Raw genomic sequence first — 23,488 nt, forward strand, 5'->3', positions numbered from 1 at the left:
TAATTAAGAACTCCAGAACTGTGACAACAAATATTTGGGCCACTTTGACTATATGATCCAAACATAAACTCACTGACACTCTTCTATCTCAAATGTTAGAAGAAACAGCATATGGGATGAAATATTTGGGGTAGAAGTTTTAGAAAAGGCATTAAAACAGGAAATGCTTTATGAAATCTGAGGTAATTTGAAACCTGATTCTTGGTCCTCTGAGTCATAAATCTGCCAACACATACATAGCATTTATTTCAAAACAACTGAAATCTTCCTTGCTCTTCAGTTTAGGGATGTTGTTTCCTCCTATGGATATGTAGTCTGATCCCCCACAACACAAACATCTACTTAAAGGTGTTTTCCAGGAACTGAATATGTGTGTTCAATCAAGTATACTACTATGAAGAGCTGCGAGTAGATTAAAACTCATGAAGAATAAAAACAGCTGTAGGAATCCCATCAGTCTAAAAACTGACATGGTGAAAACAATGTAGAATGGAGTTTCTCAGTAAAACTCTGAGAAAGACTTGAGGTTTTTAGGAAAACAGATATTTCAGGAAAAATGAAGTATTTTTCTACATGTTATATGAATCAAAATATAATTCATAAAATTCATGTAGCTGCTGATGAAAATTCTGACCAGCACATTCCTGCAGATTGCTATTACTTAGACTACTTAGCCCAGTAGAGTGGATTTTTCATAATGTCTGTTACCTTCAAAAATGGGTGAGGTTGTGGAAACAGAAACTATGTAGGGAAGAAAAACTGCACAAAAACCTGGAATTTTTAGCAAAACTTATTAAGCAAGCCATACAAACTAGAGTCTGTGGGTTGTGGGTTTTTTGTTGTTGTTGCTGCTGTTATTTGTCACCTTTTTCACTTCCTAAGAAAAGAATATATCTTCACCACCTGGTAGATCCATTCAAAAGTCGTTCCTTATAAGCCCAAGACAGATTCTGTTATTTGTAGCCACTGAATATTACTTGAAAATTCTATCAAGTTACATTCTAAGCTCATCTTTGATAATGTCTTGGAGAGCTACTGCAGAGAGGCATGAACACATACATGCATGTGCAGAAGAAACATATTAGTACTGTGGCCATATTCTTCTGCATCAAAAAACACTTTCACCTTCGCATACATTCATCCAAATTTAAAATTTCCTTAAGCTTTGTGGAACAAGTTCAGACTAGACAAGCAGTGATACTCTCATTATGAAATCTCACACCACATATATATTTTATACACTTCATCTACCCACTGTTGGATTTGCTCACAACTGCATTTCAGTTGTCCACAAGTTTACTTTGCATGCTAAATCTAACTCTTAATGCTGTGAACAACTTTTCCTCTCTTACTCCAGATTAGGTTTAGTAATTAAAAGATTTTTTTGGATACCAGAATCCCTTAACTCCAGCAGTTCTTACTCACTTTAGGAATAAGAATATAAAATTCTGAAACTCGAAGGACTCAGCAGTATAAACTGATCTTGTAAGATATATATTGAGAATATCCAGAACTTTACAACATAAGACAAAAAACTGCTTCTCATTTCTCATTTTCAGGAGGAGGAATTAAATTGTGGCAAAAGCCTCTAACAGCAGCGGATACACCAGCTCAAAAGTATTTGTCTACAGAACAGTTACTGGATCTTTAAAGAGGGTAACTCTCACCTTTTTATACTTTTGTTTCTTGCTGCAGACCTGGTAGTTCTTTTAGTAATGATTGTACTGTCAGAAATGCTAGGTTCAGAGGTTTTATTTTTCTGAACACTGGACTGCAGAATTACTCTGAAAAGAGTAGGAAAAAAAAAGAGATTATATAACCTGAAAGTTTCTAGGAAAACACTGAAAAGAGGATATTACAATTTCAGCAAATCTAACAAGTAGTAGTGGGCCTTTCAATTTGAAAAGCAAACTGTTCCACCTAAAAATAAGTCATCTCTTTATAATGTTCTTGTTATAATTATGGTTATGCAGGCCTGTTTTATTAGGAATGCAGGCACATTTTTGTGTGTTTTTTTTTTTTAATTATTTACTCATTTTTTTAACCAAGAAGAGAATAAATAATAATTTGGAGCTTTCTTTTAGGTTTTTAGAGAACAGCAACAAAAAAAGCTATTACATGTTGCTGTAACAACAGAAAAAATGTAGAGCGAAACTGACATATGCAACAAAACCAAATATTATTTTCCAGTTTGACATAGAAGGAACTGGAAAACAAAACAAAACAAACAAACAAAAAAGAACGAGTCATTCAATTTGTGAAGAAGTGAGTCTCAGTGTCCTGCAGCAACCATGAAATATTCCCTTTAAATACAGCTGCCTGGGAAAGAACACTGAATATGCCAGCATTTTGCTATTACAGGTAAAAAACATGCCATTCTCAAATGATGGTTGTGTTCAGCAGCTTCTCCTGAAGACTCTAGAGCAATATTCTGACTATTTCCTTAACAGGATGAAAAATCCTAGTGTTGCTTATAGTGTCAACACTTGTAACAAAATAACTGTGAAATGCAAATAATTATTTTTAGCTTTCATGCAGCTTGCTTGTAGGGAAATCACATTTTCAGTTTTCCTTAATACTTGCAGTAAAATTATGACAATTCACATATATCAGCAGTCTACAGATATATATTTAGTGCAACATTTAATTGGTCTCTTTTCTAGTCTTTTCATTTGTGCAAGTTTCTAACTATAGAAATATGCATCATTGTAGAGATTAATGTAACTTCAGGATACATTTTTTTTCCCTCTGTGGCTTATTAGCGTTTCAGTTCTCAGTGGCTTCATTGAGTTCATCTCTGTTAGTAGACTGCATTAGATTCTCAATCAAAGTTTCATTATATTAAATAAACTGCTACCTGGGTTGCTTAATATTCTGAAAAAAAAAACCCTGCTTTCTAAGAATCCTATATATAAACATAAATCATAGGTTCTGGAGCAAAAGTGGACAAGTATACATAGGAGAAAATATATATGAGTATTTTTGTACTCACACAACATACTCACCTGTCAAGAGCAATTACTGAAAATACGAATAGAAAAAAAAAGTCGTATATTTACTGTTTTAGATGGGGCTTGATACTAGAACTGGAATAAACAAATGTACTTGAAAGGACATAATTTCATCTAAAATCAATTCTGTAGTATATTTCTCCATTTTACAGCAGTAAAAATTACCAGCAACTACCCAAAGTTACTGCTTCTATATTGTTTGACAAGTGGTTATATTAACACAACGTCCACGTATTTTAAATTTCTATGTGAACAAGACTCTTAATATTTCAGACTTGCAAAATCAAGAACCTTGATTTGCAGAAGTCCAAACCTGCAGTAGTGCAGCAGCAAGGACTACTAAAATGCAATGCAAATTCAACTGTAAACACTACACATTTCAAGTCAGAGGAAGCAGTTATACGAGAGGCTGAAAACAAAATACAAGCACCTTCAAAATTATACCATGTTGCAGCAGACAACACAAATTCTTCTACCAAAAATCTGTCTTCCTTGCATGTCTAAGGTGAAAAGGTTCAAAACCTTGAATTTCACTTTATAATTTCTATTGCTGTGCTAAGGCAACTCTAGTAAGTTCTAATATTAAAAGTTACCATTCTCTTTTCAGTGTAGTTGTTGTACAACATGAACCAATTTGGAACACTGCTCTTTGAAATAAAATTTGCAAATGATGCCTACAGTGAAAAGAAATCAGCATTACATCCTTCACCTGTGCCACCAGTGATTTCCAGGATTGAATTTACAGGTAAAAAAGCTGCGTAGACTCCTGACTCTTCATCACTTCAAGTACAACTGAATTATGGCAAATGCTGGTTAATTACTGCTTATGCAGACAGACATATGTAAAAAAGTGTTTTCTCCGTAAGAGAGAGATATATGCATACGTCTCTTTGTATAGAATACATGTAACATGTATTTAAAAGAAAGCAAAAGATGTTGGAACATTATCTAATTATTACCTCTTTCACGTAGTGTCTCTTTTTTTTCCAGACACCAAAACCTCAGAAAAGAAGCCACTGCATATGACTTAAACCTATATACTCATCTAAATATGAACTAAAATGCTGTGAAGCAATAAGGTAATAATATTTCATGAGCACTTAAATGCTATCTTTTTGACATATCATAAGTAAGTCCTTACATTCCATGTAATATTATGTGTTTGCAAAAAAGAAAGAAAAGAAAAAATGGGACTGTGAATTACAAAAATATGCACGATATATGACTCAACTTAAAGACCAAGCCAACTATGGCATCCTCCTCTTAAAATTACTATATTTAACAAAGGGTAGGGAGAGGAGTGATCCTGTGGGATCAGCTCAGAGCCAGTTTTAAGCAAAAAAGTTACGTCACTTATACATCCAAGTGATATAAAACATCACACAGCTAGCCCAAGAGAGTAAAGCCCAGTTGAAATCCCTCTTAAGAAAGCATTTGCTAAATGATCAGACAAATAGGTTTGAATTGGACTAAAAGCCTTTGAAGGCTTAGAGCACCTCAAGGAAAACAGACAAATTCCCATTTGCACCACTGTCTGACACGGCGTTGCTAAGCACTCACAGCTGTCTTGAGACCCAGCTTTCACCTTAGGAGCTGCATTACCTTTAATGTACAGAATTTTGATTTAATAGGTGATTAGACTGTCAGCCTCACTTGAGAACTGGTTTCATAGATATGTCTCATAAAGAACATGAAATGATTCTCAGGGCACGTATTTACTGCTTGGTAACTATTCCTGGAAAACAGCATGTCATGATGTACAGCTGAACAACTAACTTACAGAAATACCAAAAGAAAATGCATCTGATGTACAGAATGTTCATCATCTCAGTGAAATACGATTTAAAAAAAAAGAAAATTCTTGAATATATGCTACAAGATGCTTTAATAGCCATGCTATTAAAATATGTATGCTATGAATTTTTCATTCCCATTAGCATCACTTGCTACTTCTGAACCTAATACATCCTCCAATATGACACTAGTTTGCACACCACTTCTCTTTAAGCTAATATACTGGCCTTCAAACAAATCAAAACCTGCTTTAGTGTAATAGTGTCTGGTCAGTAGCACCAACTTCTAAATAGTTTATAATTTATCATTTAAATTGAAGGCGGGGACCATGCCATAACAACATGGCATAAAAGCCCAACTCTCAAACCCAGGCCAATCACCAGAAAAATAGGATACCTAAGTATCCTATAATCCTAAAGTATCCTAAGGAGGGATAAAGTGAAGAAAGGCGACACAGGAGCATATCTTCTCTGATCTCCTGATGGGAGTTTTACCAAGGTTATCTACTTTATGAGGTCTTGACTGCGTCTGGGATAAGAGTTAATTTTGTTCACAGTAGCTAGTAATGTGCTGTGTTATGGATTTAGGAAGAAAATAATGCTGATAACACACTGATACTTTAGTTGTTGCTGAGCAGTGTTGCACAGAGCAAAGAACATTTCACCTCTTCACACTGCTCTGCCAGCAAGGAGCTGGAGGCGCATAAGGAGCTGGGAGGGGACGGAACCGGGGCACCTGACCCAAACAGGCAAAAGAAGTTTCCTGTAGCCTATCACATCATGCTCAATTGTAAAACTTGTTCAAAGAAGGAGTAACTAGGACACATGGTGTGGCAATGTTTGCCTTCCCAACTAACACCTATGTGCAATGAGCTCTGCTGTTCTGGAAGTGGCTGAACACTTTGTCTGCTGACAGGACATAGTGCATGAATTTCTTGTTTTGTCCTGCCTTCACACAAAGCTTTTGCTTTACCTACAAAACTGTCCTTATTTCAACCCACAAGTTCTTGCACTTTTTTTGCCCTTTCCATTCTCTTAACCTAGTGCTGCTAGGGATGAGTGAGTGGGCAGCTGGATAGTGCTGAGCTGGTTGCCAGGTTAAACCATTACACCGTCAAATAAAACACTGCTTTCTCTCCACCTTCTGATTTTTGGGAAGGCTGGCCTGAGATAATATAACACTCCTGTAAGTCATAGATAATTAGCTCTTCAGTCTACAGGTATACAGCCAACAGAACTGCCAGACTAGCTAAGAGTAATGACTGAATCATCTGACTGATAATTTGGTCTCTTAAAACACAAGAGACACTAGCTGCAAAATGGAGAGAACATTAGCTCAGCTTTTAATGAAAATTTAAGTGTTTTCTATTCTTGGACATAAAACAACACTCTATGATTGTCAATTCTGAGTATGAGGCAGTGGCAGCAGTAACTCAATTGTCAAAAGAAAGAAAGACAGTTGAGCAAAACTGATCTTACAGTACAAGAAAACAAAGAATGGATTGCTTATTCTCTTTAAAATTTATTCTTTCAGTTTGCCTTTAGAAATCTGAGCTTCTGTAAAACTTCTGTAAAATGCTGAGACAAGAGCTAATGCTACACTGAGAGTAAAATTTTCAAAACAAGTCTCATTTTAGTGTGTTCTTTGGCAAAGTTAGGTACCAATGGGAAGAAGAAAAAAAAAAAGGTAATTTGATCTGAAGGGGCTTGTTTTGTTTTGTTTTGTTTTTTAATTTCTGCAGAAGACTAGATTAAAATGACCTCAGCTAAGGCTAGTGGAATAACAAAATAGTTGACAATTTTCCCAGTTTTTGTTTTCAGTGACCGACTCCTTTACTTTAGCAAAATTATTTCTGTGCTTTTTGTAAGTGTGGCTGCAAGGCTCCTGATCTTTCACTATAAGCACTGAATTTTCAAGCATTCACATGAAGTAAACATTTTGCTTTAGTAGTAGTGGGAGTAGCAGTAGTGGTAGGGCAGCCTCATGGAGACAGAGAAGCAAACAGAAAGAAGCTGTTATGGCTTTCCTGAAAGTTCTGTGTGCTGCTGAAGTTTTATTTGGCCAAAAGATGAAAGTTGCCATTGATCACAGAATCACAGAATCACAGAATTGTAGGGGTTGGAAGGGACCTCTAGAGATCATCGAGACCAACCCCCCTGCCAAAGCAGGTTCCCTACACCAGGTCGCACAGGTAGGCGTCCAGGCGAGACTTGAATATCTCCAGAGAAGGAGACTCCACAACCTCCCTGGGCAGCCTGTTCCAGTGCTCCGTCACCCTCACCGTGAAGAAGTTCTTACGCACATTCGTGCGAAACTTCCTGTGCTGCAGCTTATGTCCGTTTCCCCTCGTCCTGTCTCCACGTACCACTGAAAAGAGACTGGCCTCACCGCTATGGCCACCACACCTCAGATATTTATAAACCTGGATCAGGTCCCCTCTCAGTCTTCTTTTCTCAAGGCTAAACAGACCCAGTTTACTTAGCCTTTCTTCATAGGGGAGATGCTCCAGGCCCTTCACCAACTTTGTGGCCCTCCGCTGGACTCTTTCCAAGAGATCCCTGTCTTTTTTGTACTGGGGAGCCCAGAACTGGACACAGTACTCCAGATGAGGCCTTACCAGGGCAGAGTAGAGGGGGAGGATCACCTCCCTCGACCTGCTGGACACGCTCTTCTTAATGCACCCCAGAATGCCATTGGCCTTTTTGGCCACGAGGGCACACTGCTGGCTCATGGCCAACCTGTCGTCCACCAGGACGCCCAGGTCCCTCTCTGCAGAGCTCCTCTCCAGCAGCTCATCCCCCAGCCTGTATTGGTGCATGCAATTATTCCTCCCTAGGTGTAAGACCCTACACTTGCTTGTGTTGAACCTCATCCGGTTTCTTACTGCCCAGCTCTCCAGCCTGTCCAGGTCTCGCTGAATGGCAGCACAGCCTTCAGGCGTGTCAGCCAATCCTCCCAACTTCGTATCATCAGCAAACTTGCTGAGGGTGGCCACTATCCCCTCATCAAGGTCATTGATGAAGATGTTGAACAAGATTGGACCCAGCACAGACCCCTGGGGGACACCACTGGTTACAGGTCTCCAGCCAGACTCTGCACCACCAACGACGACCCTCTGCGCTCTGCCAGTCAGCCAGTTCTCAACCCACCTCACTGTCCACTCGTCTATCCCACACTTCCTCAGCTTTGTTATAAGGATGTCGTGGGAGACATCCTTATATCAAACGCCTTTCTAAAATCAAGGTAGATTACATCTACCGCTCTTCCCCCATCCACCCAGCATGTGACAGCATCATAGAAGGCCACCAAGTTGGTCGAGCACGACCTCCCCTTGGTGAACCCATGCTGACTACTCCTGATAACCTCCTTTTCTCCCAGTTGTCTGGAGATGGTATCCAGCACAAGCTGTTCCATCACCTTTCCAGGGACGGAGGTGAGGCTGACAGGCCTATAATTACCCGGATCTTCCTTCTTGCCCTTTTTGAAGACCGGAGTGACATTGGCTATCCTCCAGTCTTCAGGGACCTCCCCTGTTATCCAAGACCTCTCAAAAATGATGGAGAGCGGTTCGGCAATGACCTCCGCCAGCTCCCTCAGCACACGTGGATGCACCCCATCAGGTCCCATGGACTTGTGGACCTTAGTACTGCCTAGGCGCTCACGCACGTCCTCTTTCCTGACTAAAGGGAAGTCTCCCATTCCCCAGACCCTCTCACTAACCTCCAGGGTGTGGGATTCCTGCAGGGGAGCCTTTTCACTGAAGACAGAAGTAAAGAAGGCATTCAGTATCTCTGCCTTCTCAGCATCCCCCGTTACGAGGACCCCCCCCTCACTTAGTAAGGGGCCCACATTCTCCCTAGTTTTCCTTTTGCTATTAACATACTTGAAGAAGCCTTTTTTATTATCCTTTATCACTTTAGCTAGATTCAATTCCAGACGGGCTTTAGCCTTCCTCGTTGCATCCCTGCAGGCCCTGACTACATTCCTATATTCTTCCCAAGTGATCAGACCCTTTTTCCACATTTCATGGACCTTCTTCTTTCCTTTGAGCTTGCGCATGAGCTCCTTGCTCATCCACAAAGGTCTCCTGCCACCTTTTCCCGATTTCTTGCTCACAGGGACGCACCGATCCTGAGCTTGGAAGAAGAGCTGTTTAAATGCTGACCAGCTCTCAGAGGCCCCCTTACCTTCTAACACCCGAGCCCACGGGATAGCTCCAAGTAGGTCCCGGAAGAGATCGAAGTTGGCTCTCCTAAAGTCCAGGGTAGCAATCCTACTTATTGCTTTGCTTCTTCCGCTCAGGATCTTGAACTCCACCATCTCATGATCACTACAACCCAAACTGCCCCCTACCTTTACTTCCTTAACAAGTCCATCCCTGTTGGTGAAAATAAGGTCCAGTAACACCCCTCCCCGCGTCGGTTCCTCCACCACCTGCATCAGAAAGTTGTCTTCAACACACTGCAAGAACCGTCTGGACCGTGCGTGCCTGGCCATGTTGGTCATCCAGCAAATATCTGGATAATTGAAGTCCCCCATAAGCACCAGTGCCTGGGAACGTGACGCTACATCCAGTTGCTTTTGGAAGGCCTCATCAGCCTCCTCATCCTGATCAGGGGGCCTGTAGTACACCCCCACAACAGTGTCACCCTTACCAGCCTGCCCCTTGATTCTCACCCATAAGCTCTCCACTGCTACATCACTCTCCCCCAAGTGAATTTCAATACATTCTAGCTGCTCTCTCACATAAAGAGCAACTCCACCACCCCGCCTAGCCAGCCGATCTTTCCTAAAAAGCACATAGCCCTCCATGACAACATTCCAGTCATGCGAGCTGTCCCACCACGTCTCCGTGATCGCGATGAGATCATGACCTTGCGACCGCACGCAGAACTCCAGCTCTTCCTGTTTATTCCCCATGCTACGCGCATTAGTATACAGGCACTTAAGAGAAGCAGCATCCCTCCACCTCTCTCCAAGCCTTTGAACTCCACTGTCTCCACCCATCAAGTCCTGTTTGGAGCCTCGGACTGGCCCCTCAGTCCCAGCGGTCGTCATTTTGTCCCCTTCCCCCCTTGATGAAGATATTGCACCACTGACAAAAGCTAAGTAGAGGAAAGAATAAAAATTGTACACAAGTAATGAATGTGTTTTTAATGATTTAACTTCTGAATTTAAGTAACAAAGAAAGTATTAAAATATTCCTATAATACTCTATAAAAATACCTAAGAACAAAAGATGAGAACAGCTTGTTTGGGTAAACGAGTGCGCTTTGACCTAATACTGCAACCTGTCTCATCTTCTGTTATAAGGTCAAAAAAAGTAAAATTTTACTGTCTCTTATGGCATAATGCTATAATCTCTTTAAAAAAAAAACAAAAAAAAAAACAAAAAAAACCCTATTGCCACTTCTAACTAATTCTAATTCCTGGCATTTCACATGAATAATAGTACCATAATTTAGGAAATTAAGCACCTTTGCAAGTTTATGAATTTTGAAGTAAAACTGGAGCTAATGTCTTCACTTGCAATATGCAAAGGAGAGGATTATATTATAAACCATTTTGTTTTTTTTTCCTTTTTACAAATATAATTTTATTTATTTGCAGGAGCACGCAGAGAAGAAAGGCTTCAAAATTATAAATAACTCTGATTATAAAAGCTCTGTACCTTTTGTATTGCAAGCCAGCCATAAAAATCACTCAGTTATTTCAAATAATATATACAAAAATACAACAAGCGAGAGCAGTGAAATTTACTCTTGCAACAAAGCCAGTAGGAACATGATGTGAAAACATGCATTTATGAGACACACTAGACAGAAAGCATGAGTTATTAAAGAGAAATGGAATGGGACACTTACACAGTGGCTCTCTCTCAGAGGGTCCTGATGGTTACTATTTTCTTAAACCATCTAGACAGAATAGCAGGCTGGGAAGAAGGGAGCCACATACAATCCACCAGATGACAATGCTACACAGTGTAGACACCAGCATAGCTAGGAGCCATCTAAAAAAGGGGTTGGAGGGGGAGGAAAAGATGAACAAAAATTCAAAAGCAAAAGCTATTGCTGTATTTTAGCTTGTTTCAAGTTCTTCATTAAGCATACTGCTCCATAATCTTAGTCAAGCATTTTCTTACTTTCCATATGAATCCATGTAACTGTAACTTGTCAAATGTATCTATGTGTTACAGGAAGCAGAAAAAAATTTCTTGAAATCCTCACTGAAGTAATCGCTTCCAAAGAAAGTTGTCAATATTTCAAAAATAAATGCATTCTAGACCATTTGTAGCCATCTCTTACGCAGTTTGAACAGTCTGTACTAACAATCTTACTTCACAACCATATGTTTTGATACAAAAATACTAGACCAGAGCCAGATCACTTTCTAGCAACTATTTATGTGAACACTCAAGACAGCAGGGGTGCATTACTTCCTACGTTCAAAAATGCCAAAGGTAACTGATATTCTCTTTGCCAAAGGTATACCATATTGCTCATTGGAACATACACAAAGCATCCATTTACAACCACATAAAGGTCATACAATCATCTTTAAAATGCTATACAGAAACCCCTTGTGACTCAAAGTAATGCTTCTAGCCCTCAAAAAACTATAATCCTCTTGACTTCTGGTGCTCTTATTTTGCTTGTGCTTTTTGTTGTAGTAGTTGTTTTGTTTTCTGAAATAAAACTACATAGAGAATTTAGAAATTTCTTTTTGTTTGCTCAGACAAAATCAGTTTCTCAGCAGCATTAGCTACTTTTTAAGATTCTGAACTAAAACGAAAAAAGGCTGAGAGCTACTTAAGTATGGTAACTAATTCTGGTAAGGCAGCTAACCATCCCTATTTTGGTTTAATAACAGTAACACTCTGTCATCACATTATCTCAGTACAAGCTGAGATACCATAAAATCATCTCCTGCAAAAAACAGTAAAAAGGAAATTCCAATTCCTTGTTAGTATACCACCTCCCCGTGCCAATACACATGCAAAACTATCATAACCTAAATTACCCAGTCAACATTCATTCTAAAGAACATGCTGTAACTGAAACTTTTCACAAACTTTATTATATACTTAAAGTACTACATGTGAAAAAAAAATACTTGGAAGTACAAATGAAGGCAACACATGCCTCAGAAAATAATGTGCAAGGTAACTGTTTTTTACTTTACTGTTCCAGTACACTGAGGTGGGCTTTTTTTTTTGTTTTGTTTTGTTTTTTTGTATTGTCTGATTTTTCTACTTTTTAAAAAAATTTCAGTTGGTACAGGCTTTGCTCTTCATATATTGTTGCTTATATGGTTGTCTGTGTAAATGATAACTGTCAACAACAGAGATTCGTTTAATTAAAACAAAAGTCAAATTCTTACACAGCAATGTGTGAGGCTATCCAAAGACACTCTCGTAACTTTAGCATATTCTTACTATGTACTTCTCACTTTCCTAAAAGTTTGATGACACTTTTTGGCCCATAATTAGCTCTGAATTTTGCCTTATGATCCCTACAGAAATACAGCGTAAAAAAAGCCAAGTTGCCTTTGGTCTATAATTCCAGTAGTGTAATATTTGCAAAAATCTACCAGCCAGACGTTACCCTTTCTTTCCTAGGAAAGAAATGAGATCTTGGATATGTCTTTCACATCTTGCATTCCCTTGCAGTTTATGTATGGGGAGCCAAAAGTTTTTCCATCTACAGTTGCTGCAGTCTACAAGAGATGCAAACAACAGCTGCCTACAAACTTTATTTTACAGGTGGTGTTTCACGCTTGTTTTAAATAAGGATACTAACATACCAGGTTCCAAGACAGAACAAGTCTCCTTAGAATTTATTTATTAAAATACTGCTACTACCTGCCTTCCTGAATGTCAGCCATTATCCCAAAGCCCATAGGATTTAGGGAAAGTCCTCCAAGGAGAAGGAAATGAAACAAAGCTGAAGATTTTTCTTTCAACTATTCTTAAGCAGCTGGCCTTACTGAAAACTATGAACACTCCATATTTCAGGCAGTCAAACACCACCAATCAGTCATATTCTTCCACTGCTATGCTACCACAGAAAGGAAGAAGAAATTACTAGCATACGGCATTCGTAAGTACTACAGGAATTTGCAGAGCACAGAGCACTGGAACCAAAGATCAACATAAACAGGAAGAAAGTGAATAATGCAGCTCTTCAATCAAGTTCTCCTGCTTCCTTAATGCCTTCAGCAGAACTTTTAGGAAAAAGGTGAATCTCAGGCTTAAATGAGCAAAATCAGTCCTGCCAAAAAATTTGTAAGTGTTAAGGTAAAAATGCACGGAGAATAAAAGCATTCCTGGTATTTATGCATTCATAAACTGACTTACTTTAGTGGAGATGCAGTTGGAGATTTTGCTTGCCTTTTACTTTTCAGAGCACGAAGCTTATCACCTTGCGTTATGCAGTCTGTTTCATCTTCATCACTGTACTGGATAAGAGGGAAAAAACCCAAGATTTAAATGTACACACTTAGAAAGAATTAACTTTACTTTAAATCATAAAGTTAGAATTATCCCCAAAAGAAAGGCTGCCAGCATAAAACTAAAAGAAATTCACTTAAATAAACACAGCTCTATTTCCTGTAATGTCATGTGAATTGCATGCATCAAAATGTTCAAACATTGGAAACACATCTCAAATCACTGTTTAGGCACAATACAATACTCACTTGCCATTTCCCGCAATTATCCACCTCTTAAAAAAAGTAGCACTTTTTTTCTTTAAAAGTAGACAGCTTCAAAAAGTTGTACAGAAGCTGTAATTATTTCAAAGTTAAAAATAGTGAAAAACTTTTCATTCCTCCCCTCAAAACACAGAAAGTAATACAATAATTTAATTGACAATCCAAAATACACTTACAGAATTTTTGACTGCAAATTTTAAGTTCTAATATTGTTTTTTCTAATATTTATCTACCTGCAAGATTCAACTAGGATGATAATGCTCCTACCTCACCTATGTACTCCACTTCGTTTTTCAAATCATAATTCCTGTCCATAGCATTTTTATCCCCAAACCTCTTGATAGGAAAAAGGAAAACAGAAAAAGGGATCTAATAACAAACACAGTTTTATTAGTACCCACACGCTTGTTTAGAATCTAAGAAATCCTCAATAGCATTTGCAATTTTCACAAAAGCAAGATATTCAGATGGTTACCAGTTCAGTGTCGTTTTGGTTGGTTCTTCTGTTTCTAACACCATTAATTGAAATATAACCTACTCCTGATAGGATTCTTGTTACACCCATTTTACAGTTTCGTCTCAACTTTGCATGGAAAAGATCTCCTTCTCTCCAAAGTTCTTGCTGTTTCCTATCATAGTATAGAAAAATAACCCAAAAACCAACAAATTAACAACACAGAATTAAAGGATACAATTAAAAAAAACAAAAAGTTACAAATCTATTTTCAAAATTACTTGTAGTCAATCTACTTACTCCATCAGGAAATGTTGTTGTGGTCCGATCACTGAACCTGGTCTGTTTATCCTAATCCAGGCAATAGTTTCAGCAGCTGTCATTCGATAATGCTTCATAATATAACAGGCAATAAGTGTGCCAGTTCGTCCAAGTCCCGCTGTGTAAGATAAAAAGATGGCTTTTTTTTATATGCTTGTTTTCATCTGGAAGCTGCTGCAGCTACAGACACTGTGACTCAGACAAAAAATTAAGTGTCTGTTTTATAAGATAAACTTGTTGCTGGTAAAATACTCTAAGTGCAACCTATCTTTTCATTTTTTTCCCTCATATATATAGTTAATAACAGATCGTTTAAGTGTTTTTAGTATCTGCAAGTATATCTATATTTACACACACACACATAAAAGCATATACGATGCATACACAAACAGGCATCACAAGTTTTTAACGCAGGTATAGAACAGCTGCCTTTTCAGACAATTCGCAAAGCACTTTAAGTGCAAATTGATCACAAATTGCAGTGACATCAGTTGTTCTTTTTTTTGTTCCCAATGAAAAACTAAATTTTGCAATAAAGAAATTTGGATACTTGCCACTATGAGTACTACTCTAGAAAACTTTCCTAAAGGCCCTAGAAATTGAACCATTTACCTTGATAAATGTGAAAAGAAAAGGAAGATAGACAGCTTTGTGGCCTGCTTGATCACTTTCTATAAACGTCAAATCACATTCTTTCATTTAATAATCAACTGAACATCTGTGTAAAATCTTCAGTATAGTCCAACAGACAAGACAACCACACAGCACTTTCTGTGCCTTGCCCAGCTTTAAGAACAAGCTAGAGCATTCTACTGTTTCTCAGGAGGCTGAGGACTGTAGGGTAGTCTTGACATCAACAGCATGACAAATATCAGAGAACATCTTATTTTGAAGGAACACAAAAAATTTGTACCACTTTAAATATAATCAGTTCAACGATATGCCTGGATTTCACATCCTGGTAGGGAAAGTAAGTGTACACGTATGCAACAGTCAAGAAGCTGTTCTGATCATGTCTACAGTATAATCCTATTAAACATACAGCAAGTAAAGATTCAGGAAAAAAAAAAAAAAAAATTGAGCCTCTGAAGGTCCCAAGCAAATGTTTAAGAAAATACCTTTCTCCTTCAATCATTATCTGGTGTGGAAGGGAAAACAGTTGCTCCAGAACCACAGAAATCTTTATGCCTCAGAAAGCTACATTCATGCTATGCTGGACATGCTCTCAATAGCCATTCCTTCTGAGTTAGACTGCCAAGGAACAGACATTCAGAGATACCCAGCACAGCTAGTATTGAGGGTTTCTGAGGGATAAAAATCTTTATGGTTCTGTAGGAACACTCCAATACTTCATGATGACTTTTCTCAAAAAACTCTACTGATACTTTTAAAAATTTATAGCTTGGGTGTATTTAATCACGTGTTTTCAGAAATATCTATAAACCTTGCCAGTATTGCAAATTCCAGATCAAAAGAATCTTTTGAAAGTGCTAAACTTTCTAGCAGAAAGAGAAGTTAATATTGGCAAGCTTGCATCCAGCAACCTCATTCTTGAAATATTTGGAAGGACTACTGTGGAACTTAAAAAAAACTAGAAGACAAAGAGCAAAACAAAAGTACATAAAGAATGCGCGCAGGAAAGCTTCTGCTTGGCAAAGTTGTCAGTAACTAGATGTAATGGAATTACAGAATCATAATGGGGCTATGAAAGGGACCTTAGGGTGAGAAATATCGTACAAACTGTAACTTGTAATATAAATTGTTTGTACACTGTACCTTTGCAATGAACGGCTATAACACCTTCAGCATTTTCACAAATACTTAGAAATGCTTTAACGATGGTATCGTTAGGTATGCTTCCATCAGCAAAGAAGAGGTCAAAATGCTCAAATCCAGCATCTGTAAAACGTCTGGCATCATACATTTTTTTGTTGAGGCGTATTATAGTGGTGACCTTATGTTTCCTGAAGTATGGGAAATAAGCTTCTGGAGCATGATGGGGATAGCCTATTTGAAAAAAAAAGAAAGTGGGGGAGAGGAAGAAGAATGAGGCACAAACTGCAAAATAAATGAAGACTGAAAACCAACAGATGAAAACACTTTCAAAATAAAACTTATGATAAACATAAAGAAATAGTGTAACTGAAAATGTAATTTTAAAATAATCACCTAGATCAGATACAATTAAACCAAGCATTAAAATTTTACTGCCAGGGTTCTTATAAAAGAAACAGAGCCAAGGAAAAAACACACTATTTCAGGAACAATTCTTAAAGCTTTTTCTTACTAGTAGCAACCAACTAAGAAAGCAGTGGGCTTGTGTCCCCCACCTCCTTTTTTAAGCATACCATTTTCAATTTTACTTCTTGAATGAGGTCCACTGAAGGCAATGAATTTGTTTGGTATTATCCAGTTAAAATCTCCATTTTCTGCTCTCTGTCAAGAGAAAATGCTTGGTTTATCATTATCCCTGTATTTTCAGGCTTTTCCGTATTGTTTCAAAATACATACTAGATAGACGTGATGTAAAATTTTTGTAAAAGAAAGTGTTAGTGACCTGCTTTTTGCTTCATCAGAAGGCTGTCACTTGTTTTTAATCTCACTCTTCTTGCTTGTATTTTCCCTTTTCTAAATTACAGTTTTAGAACAGTGCTGTTTATATTCTTCAGATGAAGAGCAATTTCCAATTCTAAAATTTTTATAGGTTTCTAAACTATGATTTTCCTCTTTTTCATTATTTAAATAATGATTTTTTTAGATTCTAATACCCAATTTTCTCTTTACTGATAACTAGCAGCGTTGCATTTCTGAGACTTTATATATTCAGACACTGTAGTTCTTTATATTAATTTCTTACACCTCAAACTTGTTAGAGGCTTCAAGTTTCCCAGTCCTGTCTTCTTCTTTACTTTAAAGATTGGTATTATAATTTTGCTTTGTGTTCATAAATGCACACTTCAATTGCTTTTCAGAAATCAGTTAAGACTTGGACCTGTCTGCCCTCAAGTTGCCCATCATAACTTCTCAAGAATATGCAAGACATTTTAAAGATGGCCAAGGAACAAATTCCTGCTCCCTCATCATCTTCTGAGGCTTTAATAAAAATATGGGGAAAAAAGTATTTATTTCTGTGCTGTTTTCTGCTTTTCCCCATTATGTATGAGGCTGACTACGCTTAAATCTGACTCTTAATACTCTCTCTCTGATCACTCACCTATATTTAGTAATTATAGTTGAAAGAGGTAAAAAAGAAATGGAACATAATACTACAGACAAATAGCACATATTATAAACAATCACACTGGCATTAATAATAGCAAACTAATCAGAAGACTGATACACGTACCTCATAATGCTCATATTCATTTACATCAAATTCATCAAAATCCAGAAAACCATACTGCAAAGCCTAAAATCCAGAATACAACTTTTAACAAAAATAGCATCTTCTCAGTGAGGACAGTTAATTTCTCTTTCAGGTTACCAAATGCCTCTTATTACTTGCTCTATCCTTTCAGAGGAATTTCTTAATTCAGTTGGAAAAAAAAACAACAGCTGAGTCTTGGTACTAAACAGGAAAAACTGATTTGTAAATTATAATAGAAGCGAGGTTAGATGAGTAAGTCTTTCTGTTTCCACCGAATTCATACTTTATAAGTGTCCTGTCTTTTTATTACTGCTAGTAGTAAGATATGTTAAAGAGAAAAATAACTGGCAAACATTACCTATTTAAATTATGGGTATATTCTGAAGTCTGTAGTCAAGGATAAATATTTTTGTGTATGGATCCTATTCTATTAAGATTCTAATACCTTCACTAATTAAGAACTGGATGCAGATAGACTAAGCCTACAGTTCTAAAGAGAAATCAGTGTGGTCCTTGATGCTCCATATTATCTACAGCCATTACATTTAATACAGTATAAAAAATGTAAACTTTCCGGTAACTGGCAGTTTATCACTTATTAAGTCAGAAAGAGCAAATGTAGACAATCTCATAACATCACATATTTTGAATATTAAATTCAAATCTCTTCTTGTATTGCATAGCCCGTAGTGGTTTTCCTTGCTGTTCACCAGTATTGAAAAGAATAGCAATTCAGTGCTCTTGGCAAAGGAGCAGCCAATGTCAGAACACAGAAAAACACCTGCAAAATCTCAAAACTACAAGAAGTTGGCTTATGCAATAGAAACAAAAGTATTTGGCACAGACACTCAGAATGAAAAAAAAAAAAAAAAAAAGTAATGGAATGGAGAGCCACAGAATTCCCCTCTTCAATATTCATATAGATGAAAAAGAATGCATTAAAGTTCCCCGTGTTCTAAAATGACACATTAGTCACCACTGTACTACTGTAAGACACTATGTTATAATAATTTGTGATTTAAAAAAAATCAGCTTGTAACGTTGTTGCATTTATAATACCGAAGCAAAACTTCAAATTACAATTACATACTGAAAATGCCTAAAAAGCATCAATAAACAATTCAAAACCAAAATTCAAAGGCAACAGTGGGTCATCTGATAAAACTGTTAGGCAGCTCTTAGGGGACAGAGGTACAAACGACTGTCCTGAAAAGATTAACTAAACAGAAGTCAACATTTCCCCTTTAGAAACTTTTCTAGTTGACTACACGTGGCATAAGTTCACTTCTAGGGATGTTCCACCCAGAAGTTTTGTTACAATGCATAATACATAATAAGAAGGTAACAATCAGAACATTTGCTGTAATTGTAGCTGTAACAGACTAATTAGCTCCTAGCTTTCAAAGGCTTCTTTTTCTGCTGGGCAGCAATTACTTGATGTTTCACACTAAAAAAAATACTGTTTAACTTACCTTGCTTATTGCATGAAAACAATCCAGCAAAGTTAGATGAAAACTGCAAGTACCAAATGAAGCATCCCTGTAATATAAGATGATCAAAACAGTAAAATTTTCCCATTTAAGTCTCTATTTCTCTATATTTCTCTAAAGCAACATTAAAAGATAAATACAATTTCTAGTATAGCAAAATATTGTTGAACAATTACTTAATCTCCCCTCTTGTATCTCATAATAACAACACAGAAAATATTCTAGTTATACCTTTTGTTAAATGTAACATGTTCAATGTACGTGTCAAGAAAGAACAGAAATACATGAAAAATAACAGAAACTCCCTATGGCAAAAACTAATGCATAAAGAACAATCACACTGTAACATACCATCTTAAAACATTTCCATCTGAAGTTCACTTTCAAAAACATCAAATTGTAATACAATGCAATTTTCTTCTTCAAATTCCAATTTAAGAAAGAAGACACTTCACAAATGCATTTTTTAATATATGTGAATAGTATCTTCTTGAAAAAACTGTCAAGATACACATTTGTACGGATATGCTAAAAGACTTATAAGATGCATAGAATAGTCAATGCTTAAACTTGAGAAACTGGTTTTCATCAAAACTCTTTCAGCTCCTTTTTCTTAAATCTTCTTGATGCAAAAATAGCATGTTCTTGGTATATAACCATTACTAGACTCCATAAGCACAGTCAAATAAGCATTCTACAGGAATACTTCAGTCAGGTAAAAAATAAACAGAATCAATATCAGATGATATTTTATCTTGTCAGAACAGCTACTTCTGAAAACATGCAGCTCTTATCAGAATACAGGGAATCATTACTGCTACATTAAAGGAAAAAACAGACCATCTTCAAACTCAAACTGAAAGGAGGAGGAAGTTCTGAAGAACCTGAACATCTGCCTCTACACTTTATTTCTATTCTTTTCTCCCTAATGAGTGTGAAGGTGAAAAAAAAAATCTGCAGGAAACACTGATAACAGAACATAGTTCAAGTAAGTGGAAAGCATTCTCTGCATGCTGTTAACAAGTTTTCCTGTTGGTAATGACCAGAAGTATCAATTACCTAACTTTCTGTTATTCTGTTGAAAGGCAAAGCTTTTTGCAGAGATGAAGATGAGAGAGTAATCTGAATTCAATAGCAAGTTCTGCTGCATTCAAGAAAATGGAAAAATTCCCAGACACTTCAGCATGTTGTATGTATTATACTGGAGACTAGACATGTTTTCAGAAGTCAGCTATCAGTAATTCTTGTTATATAACATATATTTGCATTTTTTTTCAGTAGAACTGTCAAAGAAATCATCTGAGGATTTGGGCATGGTGTATGACCTGAGTGAACAGCTGCTATCTCAGCTATCCACATACATCTTTAGAATTTTTAGAAACATGGAGGTCTTTAAAGAGGCCTTTTTATTTCTGGGAATATACAGAAAAGGAATTAAAAAGAGAAATGGGATGATGGAATTATGAAAGTAAAGACAGGTACTACTACACACTTTTACTATGAAGAAGTAAAGGAAATTCAAATCATCAAAAGCCCAGCTCTTGGACAGCAGCTAGAAAATACAAACAAGCAAGGACTGAATTAATCACCAGCAACCAGACAGCAAACTTGCATTCTAAAAAGTTTTTTGGCCATCCTTTTCTGCATACTGAGGCAGCCAGTGGAATGTTAATTTGATCCAACTTTTAGGAACACTTCTTTGAAGAATTTACGAAGTTTTTTTCTATGCATGGTGGATCAACCTTATTTGGTAAATTAAGCTGCACAGCATATACCACAAAGAAAAGGCTAGGATTACATTCCTTCAGGGTCAAGCAATGACAAACCAGTGGTTTTATATATTTCCTCATTGGTAAAAATAAATACTTCAAAGTTACGCTAAATCACAACAGGCTAGGTAGCATTCTTTAGGCACAAAACAGTATTTGTAGTTTGCTTCATACATTTGCTAAGTGAAATAAAAATGAGTGCGAGAAGTATTGTAAGTCTTGTGTGATTATTGGAAGATATTTTGACTTTTAACTGTCAGCTACTAGCATAAAAGCAATGTCAAGTAGAAAGCAATGTAGATCAAAAAGTTCAACAAAGAATATATAATACACAGTGTGGCTTCTTCACCTTTCGCATTGGTACACTTCAGAACCAGATGCCAGGCCCCCTGTTAAGTTTGCACTTAAAATCAAGCTATGCCCTTTTAAACTATAGCAACAACAACAACAACAACAAAGCAACAAAGTGAAATGGAAAAAAGAAGTAGTATTGCTAAATGCTGTATTCTTCTTCAAAATATCAAGCTACAGGAAGTTATAACATTATTATTTACCTGAAAGGAAGATATGAAACACTGCCAGCCAAAACAAGCTTGTACACATCTTCTGGTGATTCTTTCAGATATATTATCTGTTTTTATGGGGAAAAAGGGAAAAACTATCTTAAGATTCACAGAAATAACTTAAAGTTACTTCTTTACTACAGAAGACATAAGTATCACAGAGTTCAAAAGCACTGTGAAAGACTGTCGTGAAGAGCAAAAGAATACAACGATACTGTTTACAATAAAATCAAGCAAAACAATAAAAAATATTGGTAAACCATGAACATATATTCTTAAGCAAAATGTATAGATTTGTCAAAAATTTATTTTAGACTAATGTGAAGATACCGGCAAACGTATGAATTATCTGTTCTACAAAACAGTACGTGTGCTCTGAAGATAAGATTAAAATAATAACTTGTAAATGTTTTGATTTTCCTATAGCAGTACATTTGCATTATTCTAAATCCTGAACTTCCTCCTTCATACAGGTGAAGCAGTGTTCAGTAATTAAATCCAGATGTCATAAAGGAAAAATAATAATCCACAGTTCCAGAAGCAAAATCCTAACAATAGAATGAATACACTTGAAACACTACAAATTAAACTTTTAACTGTCAAAACCTCTCAAAAAAATCATGAATACCACCTAATGACATGTATATTCATGGCCTTCCCTCATGAAATACCTGATCACTCTTGTATATCCTCTAACAATAAGGTCTGCTTAGGAAATATTGCATAACTCTTTTATTATGCAAGTCATGTCTTCCAGTAATCAAGAAATATCCTCCACGTGGCCAGGAGAAAATAATTGTTAATAACAAAGCAGTCATTATCAGGTTCAATAATTTCATGTTAATACTTTTTCTTCAGAACTGCATTAACTAAGCATTAAAACACTTCAGGAAGTTACTGTTTCATTACAGTTCCATAAATTTATTTACACCTCCTATATAAGTAACCTTTTTTGTTACAGTTTTTCTTTTATGTAGAAATCCTCATGAGTACTAATTAAATACCTATCTATGACTAGGATACAGGACTTGAAAGTATTCTAAATAAGCTTGCAGATGACACTAAACTGGGAGAAGCTGTTGAATCCCTCGAGGGTAGAGGGGCGCCTTGCAGATTTTGCTGTATCTGAGGGCTGAACAATCACCAGCCGTAAGAAGTTTAAGAAGAACAGGTGCTGGCTTCTGCAGCTGGGATAGGGAAATCCTAGATAGATGTTCAGACTGGAATGAGAAGTTGGAGAGCAGCCCCACATGAAAGGATCTGAAGGCTATGACTGATGGCAAGTTGTACATGAGGCAGCCGTGTGCCCTGGCAGCCCAAAGGTCCAAACGTACCTGGGGTGCACCAGGCCCAATACTGCCAGCCGGCAAGGGAAGGCGTTGTCTGCTCTGTGCTGCGCAGCCTCACCTCCAGCATTGGGTGCACCTTTGGGTGCCACAACACAAGAAGCACACAGAACTATTACTGAGTGTTCAAAGGAGGGCTATGAAGGTGGCAAAAGGTCTCAGGGCAAGTGGTACAAGGAACCAGCTGAGGTCCCTGGGTGCATTCAGCCCAGAGCAGAGGAGCTGAGAGGAGGCCTGATGGTGGCTGCAGCTCCTCACAGGGAGCGGAGGAGCAGCACTGAGCTCTGCTCTGTGTGACAGCAACAGGGCCCGAGGGAACGGCATGGAGCTGTGTGAGGGCAGGGGCAGCTGGGGGTCTGGGACAGTTCTGCACCTGCATGGAACAGGCTGCCCAGAACAGTGGGCACAGCCCCTGACTGCTGGAGTTCAAGGAGTGTTTGGACATTGTTCCCACATATAGGATTTAGATTTTGGGTGCTGCTGGGATGAGCCAGGGGTTGGTCCTTGTGGGTTCTTTCCAATTCAGGAAGGATATCGTATGACTATGATTTGAATCTCCCACAAAAACGAACATAATTTTTTTATCTTAGTTGGCTTTTATTTATTATTTTTTTTTTTTTAAGATTTCTTTCTTTTTGCTGCTGCAAAATCAGTTTGAACA

At 37.3% G+C, this 23,488-nt stretch overlaps 2 protein-coding genes across 22 annotated transcripts in view; one reads left to right on the forward strand and one right to left on the reverse strand.

Annotated features, from left to right (window-relative positions):
- HABP4 (hyaluronan binding protein 4) overlaps positions 1-21,134 on the forward strand; it is a 58,243-nt gene extending 37,109 nt beyond the window's left edge. Inside the window, exons 7-11 of one of the 10 annotated variants that reach the window (XR_014880587.1) lie at positions 1,560-1,656; positions 3,619-3,756; positions 4,002-20,137; positions 20,235-20,338; positions 20,428-21,134. The gene's annotated coding sequence lies outside the window, so the exon portion shown is untranslated. Of the gene's footprint in view, positions 1-1,559; positions 1,657-3,618; positions 3,757-4,001 lie in introns of all 10 variants that reach the window. The other 9 variants (XR_014880584.1, XR_014880586.1, XR_014880583.1 and 6 more) reach the window with 9 other exon arrangements.
- Positions 1-23,488, reverse strand: part of CDC14B (cell division cycle 14B) — a 53,268-nt gene that overhangs the window by 8,798 nt on the left and 20,982 nt on the right. For 5 of the 12 annotated variants that reach the window (XR_014880581.1, XM_085213845.1, XM_085213844.1 and 2 more), the window contains exons 5-12: positions 21,473-21,549; positions 19,132-19,198; positions 17,639-17,701; positions 16,641-16,728; positions 16,069-16,299; positions 14,272-14,410; positions 13,993-14,146; positions 13,162-13,262 (exon numbers count right to left, since the gene is read on the reverse strand). Coding sequence is in view for 11 of the 12 variants with exons in the window: in XM_085213845.1 (XP_085069971.1) it covers positions 13,162-13,262; positions 13,993-14,146; positions 14,272-14,410; positions 16,069-16,299; positions 16,641-16,728; positions 17,639-17,701; positions 19,132-19,198; positions 21,473-21,549 (920 nt within the window). In the remaining variant the exon portion in view is untranslated. Of the gene's footprint in view, positions 1-1,667; positions 1,785-10,669; positions 10,816-11,860; positions 13,076-13,161; positions 13,263-13,992; positions 14,147-14,271; positions 14,411-16,068; positions 16,300-16,640; positions 16,729-17,638; positions 17,702-19,131; positions 19,199-21,472; positions 21,550-23,488 lie in introns of those variants that run through there. The other 7 variants (XM_085213837.1, XM_085213836.1, XM_085213838.1 and 4 more) reach the window with 3 other exon arrangements.

This window comes from Meleagris gallopavo, chromosome Z, assembly GCF_905368555.1.
Source record: "Meleagris gallopavo chromosome Z, MGAL_WU_HG_1.1, whole genome shotgun sequence".
Classification (NCBI taxonomy): domain Eukaryota; kingdom Metazoa; phylum Chordata; class Aves; order Galliformes; family Phasianidae; genus Meleagris; species Meleagris gallopavo.